At 43.0% G+C, this 18,755-nt stretch overlaps 1 protein-coding gene across 1 annotated transcript in view; it reads left to right on the top strand.

Moving 5' to 3' along the window:
• The window catches only part of GAB1 (GRB2 associated binding protein 1), a 194,392-nt gene that overhangs the window by 137,291 nt on the left and 38,346 nt on the right, over positions 1–18,755 (top strand). Inside the window, 6 exon segments of the mRNA XM_030192241.1 lie at positions 1,258–1,841; positions 15,955–15,969; positions 15,972–16,039; positions 16,224–16,301; positions 16,303–16,353; positions 16,356–16,554. Coding sequence (XP_030048101.1) covers positions 1,258–1,841; positions 15,955–15,969; positions 15,972–16,039; positions 16,224–16,301; positions 16,303–16,353; positions 16,356–16,554 — 995 coding nt within the window.

Raw genomic sequence — 18,755 nt, 5'->3', positions numbered from 1 at the left:
CATGCTCAAAACATTTTATTGTACACTAAAACATCAATGTCATCAACCTTTTGTTCTTTATGCCTTTTTGGAGGGGAAATGACACAAAAATATAAGAAGTATTGATATTTTAAAACAGCAGCTTACTTCTAGTATGTGACAGAGAAGCTGTGATAAAGCATGTATGTGAGACCAGCTGAAATAATTTTGTACATTTTATATTAGTGTGTGAATTGGGGACTTGAAGCCAGAGTGAGCAAGGGATCATAGATTAGATTGATTTGGAGGTTGAAGGGAGATGGTGTCCAGTTACGATGTGTGGTAATGTGGCAACCTTACAACTAATGGTGGTCTGGGAAGAGAGAGAACATGGACATGGAGCGATGGGGGAAAAAATAGAAGCTTGAGGAAGAGGCAATGGGGAAGGTGAGAAAAATAGATGGGTTTGATATCTAAATTTGACCCTGTATGCAGTTCTTTATATTCAACTAGTAAAAAAAGGCCCGTCTCTGACACAAATGAAACGGGCGCTAGCAAGGTTTTCCTCGGAGTGTGTATGTTTGAGAGAGTGTGTGTGAGAGTGACTGTGTGGGAGAGAGAGTGAGTGTGTGTGTGTGACAGAGAGTGAGACTGGGTGTGAGTGTGTCTGAGAGAGAGAGTGTGTGTGTGTGTGAGCATGAGTGTGTGTGCCAGGGGTCCCCCTCCCTCCTGCCCTTTGAGTTCCAGGGTCGTCCCCCCCTCCCTCCCAGGGTTGTTGTCCCCCTCCCTCCGAGTTCCAGGGTCGTCCCCTCCCTCAGAGTTCCAGGGTCGTCCCCTCCCTGCCTCCCTCCGAGTTTCAGGGTCCCCTCCCTCCCCTGCATTATGCTCTCTCCCCTGCATTCATCCATATGCATGCAACATCCTCTGTGCCCTGCCCCCTCCATCCATCCATCCATCCATGTGCAGCATCTCTCCCCTGCCCCCTCCACCTCCCTCCGAGTTCCAGGCCCCACTCCCTCCCTCCCATTTCCAGGGTCCCCCCTCCCAGTTCCAGGGTACCATGGAACTGGGAGGGAAGGGGGACGGAGAACGTTGGAGGAGTGACGTCAGCAGGTGGTTGCAATCCCAGTGACACACATTGGAACGTTGGAGGAGTGATGTCAACAGGTGGTTACGATCCCAGTGAGACACAATGGAATGTTGGAGGAGCAAATTATTATATTAGACTAGTGTATTGCGATCCATAGGATGTAAAACCACATCAAAAATGAACACTGATACTTTTTTTTTTCTTTTTAGATCTCATGCTGACTCAGCAAAATCTGTCTCTTCTGAAACGGACTGTAATGATAATGTACCCTCCCACAAAAATGCTGCTCCACCTCTTAGCAAACAAACAGTAAATGGATTTGTATATGATTCTCCGTCATCTCAAGCAGGATGTATATCTGTGGATTCCAGCCTATATAATCTCCCAAGGAGTTATTCACAGGATCCTTTGCCAAAGACAGCATCTCCATCTGGGACTGATACAGAAGGGGAACTGTATGTGTTCAATGCTCTTGGACCATCTGTATTAGACATGAGGCAGTTGTCTCTTAGTTACGATATCCCCCCTACTCCTGGAGGTACTTATCAGATTCCACGAACTTTTCCAGATGGAGCCCTGGGTCAGACGTCATCAAAGTTAGAACCTATTCCAGATGTTCCCCCTCCTCGACCACCTAAACCTCTCCACGCTTCAGAGCGATCTCCTGTAGAGGCATGCACCATTACTCGTACCGCCTCAGAGACTGACAGCAATTACTGCATTCCGACACCAAGCATGCCCACATCGCGCAGTAATACAGTTTCTACGTTGGATTTAAACAGATTACGAAAAGGTCAGCCTTTTAAATCTTAATTTGTATTGTATCTGATAGTATTTTATATTACCTATTTAAATTTTGCTCCTACCTTTCACGTCACGAATCACTATCCCATCAAGGGGTCCTTTTACAAAGGCCCGCAGAAAAATGGCTTTTGGTAGTGTAGGTGCGGGTTTTGGGCGCGCACAGATCCATTTTTCATTGTGCCTGCAAAAGCCTTTTTTGTTGTTGCTTGCCGAAAAAGGATGTGCGGCAAAATCAAAATTGCCATGTGTCCATTTTGGGTCTGAGATATTACCGCCAGCCATAGACCTAGTGGTAAAGAATTTGGGCGGTAGTAACCTACACGCATCAGATGCCATTTGTGCCAGAAAATAACAATATATTTTTCAGATGCGCGTAGCGGACACGCGCCAAAATTGAAATTACTGCAAGGGCCACGCGGTAACCGGGCGGTAACTCCAATTTGGCGCGTGTAGGCGCCTACGCAGCTTAGTAAAAGGGGCCCCTAATTTGTTATGTTTTTGGGGTAATGATGTGCTACTCTTTTTACTTGTTAGATTTTGTGTACATTGTATATCTTAAATCTTCATCCTCAGAACAGATTGATCATCAGGTTGTAAAACTCTGCTACTGAAAGTTGTAAAAGATATTGCATAGGACTTAAAAACAAACAAAAAACCCCCCTTTTCCCACAAATATCCTTTTTCAATGAGTTACAAGGTCATAAAACAAAATAAAACGTGGAAAAGAAAATAAGATGATACCTTTTTTATTAGACATAACTTAATACATTTCTTGATTAGCTTTCGAAGGTTGCCCTTCTTCATCAGATTGGAAATAAGCAAATGTTGGTAGATGACAGTATATATAAGTGAAACATCAAAGCATTTCAGTGACAGTCTTAACAGGATGGGGGTGGATAGGTGAGAGGAGGGTGACAAACAGAGCAATACAACTTTATGGTTTATAATGGACTAGAAAACCCAGATCTTTAAGTCCTGTCTGGTGGGTGTCTATTTAATCAATCTGACTTCAAATGTCTTACGTTCCTGTATTGTTTTTGTTACCTTTCAGGATTCTTACTATGAAATCACTGGTACAGTTTTCTGGTTTTGTAAAGTGCTGCCCCACAGGAGTGGAATCCTGGCTGGCACTGGCATTTTTCATGTGGTATCTATGTAACTTAAATCTTGTCTTTAGCATCTGGCTTGTTTCTCCAATATAGCATCCTTCGTCACATTTTTTTACACTGAATGTAACATACCAGCTTATTTTCAAAAGTGATAGCCAGCCATCTTCCGACACAAATTGGGAGATGACCAGCCATCTCCTAAAACCGGCCAAATCGGTATAATCGAAAGCCGATTTTTAGACACACTCGCCGGCATTCCGTCGCGGAGGCGGCTAAACTTCAAGGGGGCGGGTCGGCAGGGTAGTGAAGGCGGGATGTGGGCGTGCTTACAAGATGGCCGGCTTCAGCTGATAATGGAAAAAAGAAAACCGGTGATGACGAGCATTTGGCCGGTTTTACTTGGTCTATTTATTTTCACGACCAAGTCTCAAAAAGATGCCCAAACTGACCAGATGACCACCGGAAGGAATCGGGGATGACCTCCCCATACTCCTCCAGTGGTCACCAACCCCCTCCCACCCAAAAAAAAACTTTAAAACATTTCCTTCCTATTTGGGGAATCCAGTCGGCCAGCTCGTAAAAAAAAAAAAAAAAGGATCTTGCTGATCAGTTATGTTATGACTTACTTGTTCTGGAGTGCTGTATTTTGTGATACTGTTTTGAGAAATGTTCAAGAAAGACTTCATACAAATGAAAAAAGTCCCTACCGTTCATTTTCCCTTGATGGCCGTCCCTGGCGTGCACTTCCCTTAATGGCTGTCTTTCTTTTCGAAAGTGCACTTCTCTTAATGGCCGGCTTTCTCCCCAAACAGGGAAATCAAAACAGTTTTTGCTCACAGTTTTTTTAGTAGTAATAGTGGGATTTGAACCAGCCACCTCTGCATTACAAGAGCCATGATGTAACCACTTGGCCACAGCTCCACTTATTTGGCTGTCCCTCCCTTTTGATTATACCCCTTCAGGTCTCTCTCAGCCAATCACAGTGCGTTAAGCTGTCTGTGCGTGGCTGAGAGAGACCTGGAGGGGTATAATCAAAATGGAGGGACACCCAAGTAAGTGGAGCTGTGGCCAAGTTGTTACATCACTGGTCTTGTAATGCAGAAGTGGCTGGTTCAAATCCTACTGTTACTACAAAAAAAGCAGTGTGCAAAAACTTTTGATTTCCCTGTTCAGGGAGAAAGACGGCCATTAAGAGAAGTGCACTTTCAGAGAGAAAGAAGGCCATCAAGAGAAAGACGGCTATTAAAGGAAGTGCACGTCAGGGACTTTTTTCATTTATATGAAGTCTTTCTTGAACATTTTTCAAAACAGTATCACAAAATACAGCACTCCTGAACAAGTAAGTCATAACATAACTGATCAGCAAGATCTAAACATCCAGAAGTACCAGTGCACTACGAATGCTGGCCCCTCCCACGGCCAAATGCCTTGGATTTGGCCGGGTTTGAGATGGCCGGTTCCAGTTTCCATTATCGCTGAAAAACAGTCGGCCATCTCAAACCCGGCGATCTGTGGCATTTGGCCGGCCCCAACCGTATTTTCGAAACAAAAGTTGTCCGTCCATCTTTTTCGATAATACGGTTCCGGCCAGCTGTTGTGGCGCCGCCAAAATAGATAGCCGGCGATCAATTTCGCCGGCACCGTTTGATTATGCCCCTCATAGTAACATAGTAGATGACGGCAGAAAAAGACCTGCACGGTCCATCCAGTCTGCCCAACAAGATAAACTCATATGTGCTACTTTTTGTGTATACCGTACCTTGATTTGTATCTGTCATTTTCAGGGCACAGACCGTATAAGTCTGCCCAGCACTATCCCTGCCTCCCAACCACCGGCTCTGGCACAGACTGTAGAAGCGGGCGGTGGTGGAGACGAAAACAGTAGCGGAATTCAAGCATGCGTGGGATAAACATAAAGGAATCCTGTGTAGAAGGAATGGATCCTCAGAAGCTTAACCGAGATTGGGAGGCGGGGCTGGTGTTTGGATGATGGGGCTAGTGCTGGGCAAGACTTCTACGGTCTGTCTTCAGAAGCTTAGCCGAGATTGGGAGGCGGGGCTGGTGTTTGGATGGTGGGGCTAGTGCTGGGCAAGACTTCTACGGTCTGTGTCCTGAAAATGGCAGATACAAATCAAGGTAAGGTATACACAAGAAGTAGCACATATGAGTTTGTCTTGTTGGGCAGACTAGATGGACCGTGCAGGTCTTTTTCTGCCGTCATCTACTATGTTACTATGTTTGCCCCGCCTCCCACCACCGGCTCTGCCACCCAATCTCGGCTAAGCTTCTGAGGATCCATTCCCTCGGAACAGGATTCCTTTATGTTTATCCCATGCATGTTTGAATTCCGTTACCGTTTTCCTCTCCACCACCTCCCGTGGGAGAGCATTCCAAGCATCCACCACTCTCTCCGTGAAAAAATACTTCCTGACATTTTCTTGAGTAGGTCCCCCTTCAATCTCATATCATGCCCTCTAGTTCTACCGCCTTCCCATCTCCGGAAAAGGTTCGTTTGCGGATTAATGTATACCACATTGGAAGGTGAGCATGTAAAGGATTCCTTTATGTTGAATATTTTTCCTTTGTGAATGACTGTGGGGTCCTGTGAAATGTTTTGGCATAGCTTGTAGCTGGATATATTGCAAGGATGTGTGCCATTCTCTTCTTTTTTTTGAGAACCAGTGTGGCTACTGGAATAAACTCAAGTACATTATGGTGTGCATTTCCTGCTACATTATTGAAAAAAAAAAAGTCACAATCTCCAAACACTGTATTTATATTGAGTGCATATTTGAATATTAAGTATGTGAAGGCTGTATTTATGAGCAGGAATGATTCTTATTCGTATTCAAAGTATGAGTTCAATTCTGTGTGTTAAATGGTGGCAAAAACTGTCCGACTCTTTGAGGGAAACCTATGTAGTTTTGTGTTTGAAATTAAGGTTTTTATGTGTGCAATTTTAAAAGAGCTTGAATTATAGTTGTTGGTGACAAATTGTTTTGTGTGGGTGTTTTCTGTGTGTGAAATAGAGAATTTCTGGATGCGAGAGATATTGGATATTAGTCTGTGTGTTCTGTTCTTTTCTTAGACCTTTATAAACTGCTAGCTCCAAAGTAGTCTATAATAAGAATTACATACAGTGCATGAGACCAGGAAGGAGTATAGTTGAAAAAACAATGTGTATATGTAGATATAAGACTGTCACGAGGCTAAGCAGTGTGCTGGGCAGTCAATGGGGGAGTTTTCTCTATCCATACTATATTTCACACATTCTTAAACTAACTTCAAGTAACAAAACGTATAATGGAATTTACAAAAAATGTGTAAGCAGTGTGAAAATAGGCGAACATTCGTAGCTTAACAAACCAAAGCTGCCAACTGCCAAAAAATGCTTTAAAAATGGTTTTAAAGAAGGTGGTTGGTTTTGTGCAGTTCCTATTTTGTGTCACATGATCAAATGTGAGCCAGTCATTATACTAGAGCTGCCCATTCAATGCTCTGCTTCAGTCCTGTAGGGGCATTAGTCCTTGTTATGGCCTGCTGTTTGAATTGCTTAGTGCTCTTTATCTACAGAGATCCTCACATGATTCAAATAGCAGAAGTTTCAACCAGGGGCGTAGCCAGACTTCGGCGGGAGGAGGGTCCAGAGCCTGAGGTGAGGGGGCACATTTTAGCCCCCCCCCCCCCCCCCCCCCGGCGCTAACCCTCCCCTGTCGCCGCCGTCAGGTACCTTTGCTGGCTGGGGGTCCCATCCCCCACCAGCCGAAGTCCTCTTCTCCGGCATGGCCGCGTTGCTGATCTGCAAGGGCAGGCTTCTGTTTCTGTGAGTCTGACGTCCTGCATGTATGTGCAGGACGTCAGACTCACAGAAACAGAAGCCTGCGCGGCCGCGTTGCTGATCTGCAAGGGCAGGCTTCTGTTTCTGTGACGTCAGACTCATAGAAACAGAAGCCTGCCCTTGCAGATCAGCAACGCGGCCGCGACAGAGAAAAGGACTTCGGCTGGCGGGGGTTGGGGACCCCCACCAGCAAACGCACCCAGTGGCGGCGGGAGGGGGAGTCGAAGGGGTTGGCGGGGGGCCAGTGCCAAATCTACGGGGGCTCATGCCCCTGTGTCCCCACGTAGCTACGCCCCTGGTTTCAACTACCTTATGCAAAGACTGCAGAGGTGGAGTGACACTGCATCACCTCCCCCTTCAGCTTGGTACCCTGGACAGTTTCCCTGCTTGCCAGCCCTTTGTGGCATCTCTGTGTATATCCTTTCCAGGTTCCACCAGTATACTTTTTCCGACAGATACTAAGTGTAGGGAAAAAGTGCTTTTGTGGACTGAGATATGAGATTGAATGGCAACTTGCTGCAACTGGTGTAGTTGACATACTCACCTACTTTTATAATGCTATATTGATCTTGCATGTGTAATCTTCCTGGCCACTGAAAGTTTTTATATATGTGTATTGAAAACTTGCATGGATAGACATCAACACTGTAATAGGAAATGGAATTTACATATTAAAAATAATTTGAGGCAAATAAAACAGAAACAATTCTTCTACATCTGTGAGGGATCTAGAAAGACAAAATTATTGCCCTGAAATGATACAAGGTACTTGCAAGGAAGCCTTAGAAAAAAGGTAATCCGAAAATTAAGAACCTGAGCTTTCAGGTTAAGAGAAGACTTTCTCTGTGTTGAGTAATATGTGACACATCTGGAAAAGCCTGAACCTCTTGCCCTTGAAACAACATTTTATTAAAATACCATAACACCTGTCCCCCCTCCCCCACACAACCATCACTACGGTACCGTTCTTTACCCAGACGTGCAGGAGTGGGATTAGCATTAGGTCAATTGAGGAGGAGGGGGTGCTTTTTCATGGAGCGGCATCTTGCCACCACCAGCCAGCCTACCTGCTTGCATCCCTCCTTTCATCTCCTTCCCAGGCCGGCATCTGTCCTCTTTCCCCCTCCCCTGGCTCCCCTTCCCTCGGCCACAGTCCTGATATCTCCCCCCTCAGTCGAGTTTGTCTTCTTTCTTTGTTTTCCAAAAGTCAGTGGTGGCAGCGATTCCCATATGTTGCCCTGCTACCGGCACCAGCCTCTTCTCTCTACTGTAGCTCGCCTCTCTTTATGTAACATCCTGTTTCCTTAGAGCAGTGGCGTACCAAGGGGGGTGGGGGTGGTGGGGGCAGTCTGCCCCGGGAGCACGCTGCTGGGGGGTGACGCGGCGCGCGCCTGTCGGCTCCGAGTTCGCTAACTCGCTGCAGCTCCCTCTGCCCCGGAACAGGAAGTAACCTGTTCCGGGGCAGAGGGAGCTGCAGCGAGTTAGCGAACTCGGAGCCGACAGGCGCGCGCCGCGTCACCCCCCAGCAGCGTGCTCCCGGGGGGGGGTCATTTTGCCGGGGGGGGGGGGGGGCATCGGCAATCCGCCCTGGGTGTCATCCAGGCTAGGAACGCCACTGCCTCAGAGGCGGGCTGCAGTAGAGAGAAGAGGCTGGTGCCGGTAGCATATGGAAATTGCTGCCATCAAAGACTTCTTTTTAAAATAAAGGAAGGTACACCAAGGAAAGGTGTTGAGGAAGGAAGGGAGAGATACTAGACTATGGCGGAGGGGGGGAGGTGAAGTGGAGAGAGAGTGAGTGTGAAGGGAGAGGTGTTGGGCTTGGGGGGCTAGTAAGAAGGGAGGGAGGGAGAGATGTCAGAAAGGGATTGATAGATGAATAGTCTTTATCAGTGACTGTTAAATTTTGTCTTTGTAAGAACGTGAAGTTTTAATAGTATGAAAAAAAAAAGGAGATTACTTTTTGATATAGTGTGTAGTCAGTGGTTTTCAAACCAGTCCTCAGGGCACATCTAGCCGGTTGAGTTTTCAGAATAGCCACGATGAGAGATGCATAATATAGATTTGTATGCACTGTATGCAAATCTATATCTCATGCATATTCATTGAGGATATCCTTAAAAACTAGACAGGCGGGGTGTGCCTCAGGTTCGGGTAAGTCCAGTTTACTGGATCAATGTCCCTCTTTTTTGTTAAACTATATCTCTCTATATAAAAAGCAACACCAACGTTCTATGAAGCCTCCAGCCGAAGTGTGAAGGGGGCGAGATATCCGGTTTCCCTATGAGTGTCTGCCCCGCCCTTCTCTGTAACGCAGTCAGTGAAGGAAAACAGCAGAGCACGTAATCAAATCGCTGGCTCTGTAACAGTGAAGGACTCAGAGGGGGGAGGGGAGAGAGGCCAGAGGGCAGGGACACACACACTCCCACATGCACACAGAAGAAAACATTGCTAGCCCCCGTTTCATTTGCATCAGAAACGGGGCTTTTTTTACTAGTTCCTCTATAATTAGTCGGTTTTTCTACACTAGGGTCCCTGTTTACTAAGCAGCTTTATAGTCTCGTTAACATTTTTAATGCATGTACGTGCCTACAATATCCTTAAAGGCGCCTACATGATTAGCTCGCGCTAAAAACACAAACGCACCTTAGGAAACAGGGCCCTGGGTGAATATTCTATTCTATTTCAATCTTGAACTGCTAATTCCTCAAATGAGTATTACAACTAAAGAAACGTCAACAATAGAGGGAAATAACATATGAAACAATAAATAATAAAACATTCAGATACCAAGTTTGAGAGCAAATAAGTTTTTAGAGCCTTCAGGAAAAGCAGTGAGGAAGGCAATTCCCTAATTTATCTTGGGAGACCTTTCCAAATTCTCGCTTCCTGACAGGGAAAAGACAGCTCTATCTGCTTGTTTTTGTTTTTTTTAAAGATGGAAAACCGATCTTCAGCTTATGGATCTTAAGTACAATATGTAACTTGAATATTTAGAATTAGAATTCTAATAATACCTTCAGAATTTAAGCCATGTAGGATTAGATTCTGTATATCAAGCCTAAAAAATTGGCGCTGAAACGAATTACGCCTAGGCATATTCTATAAAGTATTCCTAAATTTAGATGTACTTTATAGAATGTCTAAATTTCCACACGGTTTATAGAATTCACTGAGCGCCCCTCCATGCAACTAAATTTAGTTGCAGACAGTTACGCTAAGTAAAACTTGGGGTAAATGCTGACGTTTAAATTAGGCACGGACTGTTTTCCTGACTTGTGGACGAAGGATTAATGTCTATTTTCTTAAAATACCTGAGTGTTTTTTTTCTTTTTCTTTTTTTTCTGATTATCTCTGAATTTTCTGAGATATGAATTTGAAAATTGAATAAATAAAAAGTAAAAAAAAAAATTAGGCATAGACCGGGTGTATTCTATAACGACGTGCACAGATTTTAGAAATACCCATGGCCACGCCCCCTTTTCAACTATGCGACTTAGAATTTACGTGCATTACTTTATATAATATGCTTACACAGTTCTGTGCATAAATTCTAATTAATGCCAGTTAGTTTCAGTAATTACTTAAGTGGCAATTATTGGCGCTGATTGGTTTAACTAAGTTGCGCAAGCAAATTCAGAATATGACTGGATTTGTGTGTTCAAAAGTCCCACTATATAGAATTCAAGGGAAAAATGACTTAAAAATCAAACATGCAATTTTAATAACAATACGTGAATCAGCTGACAGCCAATGCTGAGAGTTCAAAAGTGGCGTAACTCTATCAAACTTCTACCGAAAATGAGCCTGGCTGCAGTATTCTGCAAAAATTGAGGGACCCTTTTACTAAGCTGCGTAGGCGTCTACGCACACCCAATGCGGGTCAGTTTTGAGTCACCGCCCAGCTACCCTGTGGCCCTTGCGGTAATTTCATTTTTGATATGCATCCAATAATTCCACCAGAAAATATTTTTATTTTCTGGTTCGCGGGCGGTAATCGGCATTTTGCACATGTAGACCATTACCGCCCGGTTACCGCGTGAGACCTTACCGCCAGGACAATGGCTGGCGGTAAGGTCTCAGACCCAAAATGGACAAGTAGCAATTTTCATTTTGCCGCATGTCCATTTTCAGCAAAAATATAAAAAAGGCATTTTTTTACAGGTACACTGAGAAATGGTTCTGTCTGCATCCAAAACATGCGTCTACACTACCGCAGGCCATTTTTCAGCGCTCATTTGTAAAAGGGCCCCTGAAGCTTTTGCTCCAATTTTAAAGACAAATAATATAAAGAATTGCACTAATCCAGTTGTGGAAAGAGTATAGCCTGAGATAGATATAACCCTAAAACTATTATTCAATGATAACCGTATCTTCCTCAGTTGACATAATTTAAGAAAAATGTTTTTGTTAAATTACTTATGTGTTTCAAAAATTAGTCTAGAGTCCAGGAAAACACCTAGCACCCTCGACTCATTCTCGATTTTCAATATTTCACCAGACTCCAATCTTAATTCTCTGGTTGACAGGGACTCGAAATCGTCTTAGCAGAGGGAATTTTTTTTCTCTAGATTTACTCCTATTCTAAGTCTGAAGGTGAAGACTTGTTTGTTGCTTCCAAATTTCACCCAGTAGCAAGTATATCTTGGATTGATAAACTTTTGGAATTGTTTGTTGCTTCACAGGTTATGATTTTTCGTGATTCATTCCAATGTTTGCACAGTTTACAATGTGGTTATAGACCAGTGCATAGTACTGAATCGTTACTTTTAACATTGGTGTCACGGGCCAAATTATTATTAAGTTGAGTGGAGGAGTGGCCTAGTGGTTAGGGTGGTGGACTTTGGTCCTGAGGAACTGAGTTCAATCCCCACTTCAGGCACAGGCAGCTCCTTGTGACTCTGGGCAAGTCACTTAACCCTCCATTGCCCCATGTAAGCCGCATTGAGCCTGCCATGAGTGGGAAAGCGCAGGGTACAAATGTAACAAAAATAAAATAGATACTATTGAAGATTCTACATGGAATGTTGCTACTATTGGAGATTCTAGATGGAATGTTGCTATTCCACTAGCAACATTCCATGTAGAAGCCTGCGCGGCCACATTGGTGATCCGCAAGGGCCGACTTCTACATGGAATGTTGCTAGTGGAATAGCAACATTCCATGTAGAATCTCAAATAGTAGCAACAGTGGAGGAGTGGCCTAGTGGTTAGGGTGATGGACTTTGGTCCTGGGGAACTGAGGAACTGAGTTCGATTCCCACTTCAGGCACAGGCAGCTCCTTGTGACTCTGGGCAAGTCACTTAACCCTCCATTGCCCCATGTAAGCCGCATTGAGCCTGCCATGAGTGGGAAAGCGCAGGGTAATGTAACAAAAATAAAATAGATACTATTGGAGATTCTACATGGAATGTTGCTACTATTGGAGATTCTACATGGAATGTTGCTATTCCACTAGCAACATTCCATGTAGAAGCCTGCGCAGCCACATTGGTGATCTGCAAGGGCCGACTTCTTCATGGAATATTGCTAGTGGAATAGCACATTCCATGTAGAATCTCTCTCAAATGGTAGCAACAGTGTAGGAGTGGCCTAGTGGTTAGGGTGGTGGACTTTGGTCCTGGGGAACTGAGGAACTGAGTTCAATTCCCACTTCAGGCACAGGCAGCTCCTTGTGACTCTGGGCATTCAGTCCGATTCGAAACACGCATTTACTTTCTCAATCGCAACTTTGATATGGTGATGGAACTTTTAAAACGAAACCCTTCTATTCGAACAGCGTTACTCCATTCACGGAATTGCAAATGACAACGTCATTGCAGCAGTATTCGCATTGCTGCCTGATAAGACTGAGGAAACATAAGGGTGTTTCCTGGCAAGTCTCAAACAGTTGATTCCAAATGGCAGCTCCGCAGTCCATACTGACTGATTTTTGAATCGGCTGTAATTCGTGCGATGTCCTCTTCTTACTCCAGTACGAATCAGCGAGGTTGCTTTTTTTTCATTTTGCTCAATGCATATATCGAAACCTTCAGTCAAGCGGTCTCCAACAAAGATATGCAAGCGATGAAGACTTCGCTCTGACAATGCGATATTTACCTGCTCTAGCATTTGTTCCACCTGCTGATGTAACGGAGGCATTCGGTGTGCTCTCTGAGAGTGGCCTATTCCCCCCCCCCCCCCCCCCCCGGAGGCACAGTCGGTACTTGATTATTTTGAGGACACTTGGTTTGGTCAACCAATTTGTTGTAATAGATGAAGGCCTACGCAATTCCCACACACGATATGGAATTGTTACAGATCTGTTACTGATTGGTTGCCCAAAACAAACAATTCAAGTGAGGGTTGGCATCATAGCTTTGCAGAAATGCTAGGAAGTTGCCATCCTTCCATATGAAAATTCATAAATGGGCTGAAACTTGAACAGACAAGAACGACGTAAGCATTGAACATTATTTAATCGGGCAACAAACTTCTATGCAATGCAAGAAATACTGCGACATGGCAACACAACTTGCCAGTGTTGGTCGTTATGGCAACATTGATCTATTGGACTATTTACGTGGTATATCATACAATTAACCAAATTCATGTATTTTGTTTACTATTATGTATTTACTTAAACATTGGATAAACTGCTTAATAAACACATTTTATTTTGAAGTCTTGTTGTTAGTGTTTTTATTCCCCGACCAGATTTACTTTGAAGTCTGTAGTAATACAATCTTTCTACACTTGAAGTCTTGTGTTTGCGATCAATTGTACCGTGACCAACTGACCACCAATCAATAAACTGATGATCAATTGACCGGACATCCCAGAATTGGTATTTGATATCCCCGGTGGAGAGAAGAAGAATGAACGAGAGAAAATCAGACCACACTTTGTACTGGACCAAATGGGACCATCCAGAGGTGCATATGTAGGTTTCCTGGTAAGCAAAGGCTAAATATGCGCTAATCTCTTCCTGGTCATTATCTCTGATGGCTGTATTGCAGTTCCCAGATTCTGCTCCTTCAATTTACCAATTCAAGCCCCAATAGTATAGCTCCCTTCTCCTGCTGGCCCCTCCTGAGGCCTCATGGCCTAGTTTACTTGGATGTTCCTGGTCAAATCACCTAAGTAGGGTCTTTGCACAGGATCTGGCTCCCCACTGCTGTCTTTCAGGTTTGACGCTTTCCGGTCAACCTGATAATGCTGTTGCCCTTTGATGTTTCTTGAATCTAGAAAATGGTTGATAGTGAACTTGTATTGCCCCTTTACTGTGGCAGGTGTTTGATGACCTGAGAATGGGATCTTTGATAAAGCTTTAAAAGGCCCTTATGGAAGATTGAATGCATATACAGGCCAGCTGGCAGGTTGTACAGAGAACGGTTACTGAGGTTATTTGATTTTGCATGATGATAGGTTCCACAAATTTCTCTTCAAGCTTGGGCATGGGTCTTTGGGTCCATATATGTTTGGTTGTGACCCACACTTTATCCTCTTTTGCGAATTAAAGTGTCTTTGGTAACTGTCTGTCTGCATGCCTCTTCTGTCAGTCGTTAGCCTTTTCCGAGCTTGGTTCGTGGTCATGTCCCTCTTTCAGGGCAGGGCCACTGTGCTACAGCTGGAGCCCTCGTTTGTCATACCTCTCCTTTGTAGAATTGTGGGGTTAAACGTTTAAAGGTTAAGCAACTTTGCTGATTGGTAAGGTCAATAATTATCCCTATCCCTTCAGAAGAGGCAGATAAGGAGGTCATTCATGAATTCTTATGAGTGCTGTCTCAGTATTATATCTTTCCAGCTTAAAGCAACTGCCTACTCTTCCCCCTCACATACATTTTCTGGTCTCCTCCTTTTTTTTTTTTTTTTTTGTCCTGTTTTCTTCTATGTTGTCATGCCTTTGGAATGAAGGCACACATCTTTTATTATAGTCCATCTATTGTTAGAAACATTTGAATCCACCTTAAACTGTTCTTCTATTAATTTTTTTTGTTACATTTGTACCCCGCGCTTTCCTACTCATGGCAGGCTCAATGCAGCTTACATGGGGCAATGGAGGGTTAAGTGACTTGCCCAGAGTCACAAGGAGCTGCCTGTGCCTGAAGTGGGATACGACATCAGTTCCTCAGTTCCCCAGGACCAAAGTCCACCACCCTAACCACTAGGCCACTCCTCCACTGTTGCTACTATTGGAGATTCTACATGGAATGTTGCTATTCCACTAGCAACATTCCATGTAGAAGTCGGCCCTTGCAGATCACTAATGTGGCCCCGCAGGCTTCTGCTTCTGTGAATCTGACGTCCTGCACATATGTGCAGGACGTCAGACTCACAGAAACAGAAGCCTGCGCAGCCTTCTACATGGAATAGCAACATTCCATGTAGAATCTCCAGTAGTATCTATTTTATTTTTGTTACATTTGTACCCCGCGCTTTCTCGCTCATGGCAGGCTCAATGCGGCTTACATGGGGCAATGGAGGGTTAAGTGCCCAGAGTCACAAGGAGCTGCCTGTGCCTGAAGTTGAAATCAAACTCAGTTCCTCAGTTCCCCAGGACCAAAGTCCACCACCCTAACCACTAGGCCACTCCTCCACTTTGTGTTGGTATAATGACTGGATAGTCTTTTGAAAAAGACCAATTTGGCAACATCCTGGTTTCTAGGAGTGGCCTAGTGGTTAGGGTGGTGGACTTTGGTCCTGAGGAACTGAGTTTGATTCCCTCTTCAGGCACAAGGCAGCTCCTTGTGACTCTGGGCAAGTCATTTAACCTCCATTGCCCCATGTAAGCCGCATTGAGCCTGCCATGAGTGGGAAAGCGCGGGGTACAAATGTAACAAAAAAAAATATTTAGGTTCAGTTTAATTAGCTAAAACAGAAGAACTTTCAAGAACATTTAAATCTCTTCAGAAAAAAATCTAAATTATAATTTAATTTGTATGTATCCTTACTGTGTGAATTAGTTAAGTAATATTGATATTCACAGTTTTAGGAGATCAGGCATTGTATCCAGTGAAGAATTTTAGATTTGTTGCAATTTAAACATGGGCACCTATAGTATTGTTTCATATAGAAGAGAGATATTTAGGATTGTTCATTAGTTTTATCTTTGGTTGATTGTTTATCATATAAGCTTAGGGGACAGTTTCATGTAATGGCTATTCTGTTTTTTTAGATATGGGTTCTCAAGATTTTATGATATTCCACGAACATTTACCAATGACAGATCTAATTCAGTTGAAGGCTTCCAAAGCTACTTTGTAAGTATTATCTAAACTTAAGTTCTGGCTGCGTTCACTAATGGCAAGACACTTGTACTCAAATATAAAATTTGAGATTACAAAAAACTGAACAGATAAAAAAAAATTTCCAATTCAGCAAATTAAATAAATTTAAAGGTTTAAGTAGATAAATTGCTTTTAATTTTCTTTCTAGTTAGTAAAGGAAGTACTTTACTTTAATTCTAGAAAAAACACAAGCTTGTTAACCATGGGAAGTCTATCAGGTGAAGAAATGGATGAAAAATTACGTCCCAATGAATCCCAACTCTCCTCCACGACATCATTCTAGTAGTTGTTTACTGAACCAGTTCAAGAAACAAACTATGTGCCAATGACACCAAGTACATTTGATTTCTCATCGTTTGGAATGCAAGTTCCTCCACCTGCTCATATGGGCTTCAGGTCAAGTCCAAATACCCCTCCTAGGAGGTCAGTAACCACAGCAGACTGTGAGCCACCACCAGTGGATCGGAATCTCAAGCCTGATAGAAAAGGTAAGATGAACAAGCAGAAAATATTTAAATGTTAATTTTCTTGTAAATTAGGTAGAAACTAATTTTTTGATTATGATATTAATACTTTTATTAATTCTACCCATGCAGACATAAGATGTACTTTCTAGAATAGGTAACCATTGCCCTTAAGATTATTGGAGGGATCTTATTGGTGTGAGAAGGAATGAACAAAGCTGTCTTTCCGAACAGACCTATTGCAAATTTGTTATATTTTATTTTTAGAAACCAAGCTAAAATCAGTGGAAGAAATGCATTTTATATATATGCAGTTACTTTTCAGAGCCCAATAAAATTACCCAAAAAGCTTTAATGAATGATACAAATACATTTTAGTTCGGTATCGGTGCAAAAAACAATAGAGGATCTGTGCTAAAATGATTGTACAGTACAAGAAGATTCATTATTTTCAGTAATGGATAACACTGGCTTCCGCTCAGAGAACGTATTTCATTCAAAGTCTGTACCCTTGTTCATAAAATCATTTACGGAGAAGCCCTGGTCTACATGTCTGACCTCATAGACTTACCACCCAGGGATTACTGAAAGATCAGCACGCACATTCCTGAACCTCCACCACCCCAGCGGCAAAGGACTAAAATATAATTAACACCTGCTTCCAACTTTTCCTACATAAGCACACGCAGCTATGGAATTCACTACCACCTGGGCGTGAAAAAGTACCCGACTTAACCAGCTTTCGGAAATCACTGAAGATCTTCCTCTTCAGCAAAGCATACCGTAATGATCCATCGTATAACCCTAATGCAATACCACTTTTTCTCTGGTTCTGAATTATGATCTCTTCATAATTGACAATTTTACTATGTTACTCATGTTCTCTGTGTATTACCACACTTGTATCTTTTACTCTGGTATGGCGATCGCCATGCCGGAACAATGTAAGCCACATTGAGCCTGCAAATAGATGGGAAAATGTGGAATACAAATGCAGCAAATAAATAAATAAACACGATTTTTAATGCGCATTATTGCATACTAACTCCATTAACATGTTATTTAGCACAGGTCCCATTTCTGCATTGGGCTTCGTTACTAATAACCCATGTTAATGGTGTTAATTGCACATCAATGTCACCGCGCATATTAGAGATTTCCATCTAACTTTTGTAAATAAAGGAAAACATTTGAAAACATGCAGAGGTATTGTGATTCTGTGTTGTTTTAGTAAAAAAATATCTAGATGGTTTCTGATGGAATGACTAATTGGACAATTTTCTCTTATTTCTTCCTTGTTGCCATTAACCCTAAAATGAAAGAAAATATATTTAACTTTTTAACAAGTTACTTTATTTGGAGTTGGATTAAAAATCAGGAAACCTCTGTTGTTCCCTAATAATTCTCATAGGTCCATTTTCTAATGAGAATATAATTCTGTTTTCAATTAACTCAAAATATATAAATACTTTTTTTTTCTCGGTAGTCACTAGCTTAAAAATGCAATTCCAATATTCACAGGAGGCTATCATCTGACATAGTAACCATATTTCACATTGCTGGATCAGGGAAAAGTTCCTGAAGCATTCATATTATGAGTATTAATGTCCGCTCTTCTAAAAACATTGGCTTTTTATCAAATAAGAGGCTTGGGGAGGCTAAGCCTCCCCAGCCCAATCGTGGACTTCCGTTTGCGATGCAGCCCGATCCCTGCGTGTTTTGACCTTTTATTTCCATGGCAGCGACGTCAATGAAGAAAAAGACTACAGGCTTGCCGCCAGCTTCTCCTTTCTCTCTGCACACGGTGTCCTGCCTTTATTTGATTTAAAATGTATAGTCTACACTGTCCTACATTTTGGTCTTGCCTCATTCCCTGTTATTCCCAGCATGCTGATGGGAGGGGAGGGGCTAGGTCTGTTAGCAGAGGCATTTCCGTTTTCTAAAAAAGATTACATTTTCTGCAGCCTCCACTGCTGTAGCACCTTAGGTAATTATCTAGTTTGCCTAATGGAAGAACTGTCCCTATGTGCAGAGTAAGATCAGGCTGTACATCATACACTGGATTGCAAGAGTGCTGTTGCTTTCAATCTGGAACAAACTAAAGCCTTTATAAAGGTCCTTAGGGGCTCATTTTCAAAGCACATAGACTTACAGAGTTCTGTAGGTTACTATGAGGCATATTTTGAAAAGCACTTAGCCTTCCAAAGTTCCATAGAAACCTATGG

This window comes from Microcaecilia unicolor, chromosome 2 (genome assembly GCF_901765095.1).
Source record: "Microcaecilia unicolor chromosome 2, aMicUni1.1, whole genome shotgun sequence".
Lineage (NCBI taxonomy): Eukaryota > Metazoa > Chordata > Amphibia > Gymnophiona > Siphonopidae > Microcaecilia > Microcaecilia unicolor.
The sequence above is the reverse complement of the archived record's forward strand: the minus strand, read 5'-3'. Positions and strand labels throughout refer to the sequence as shown.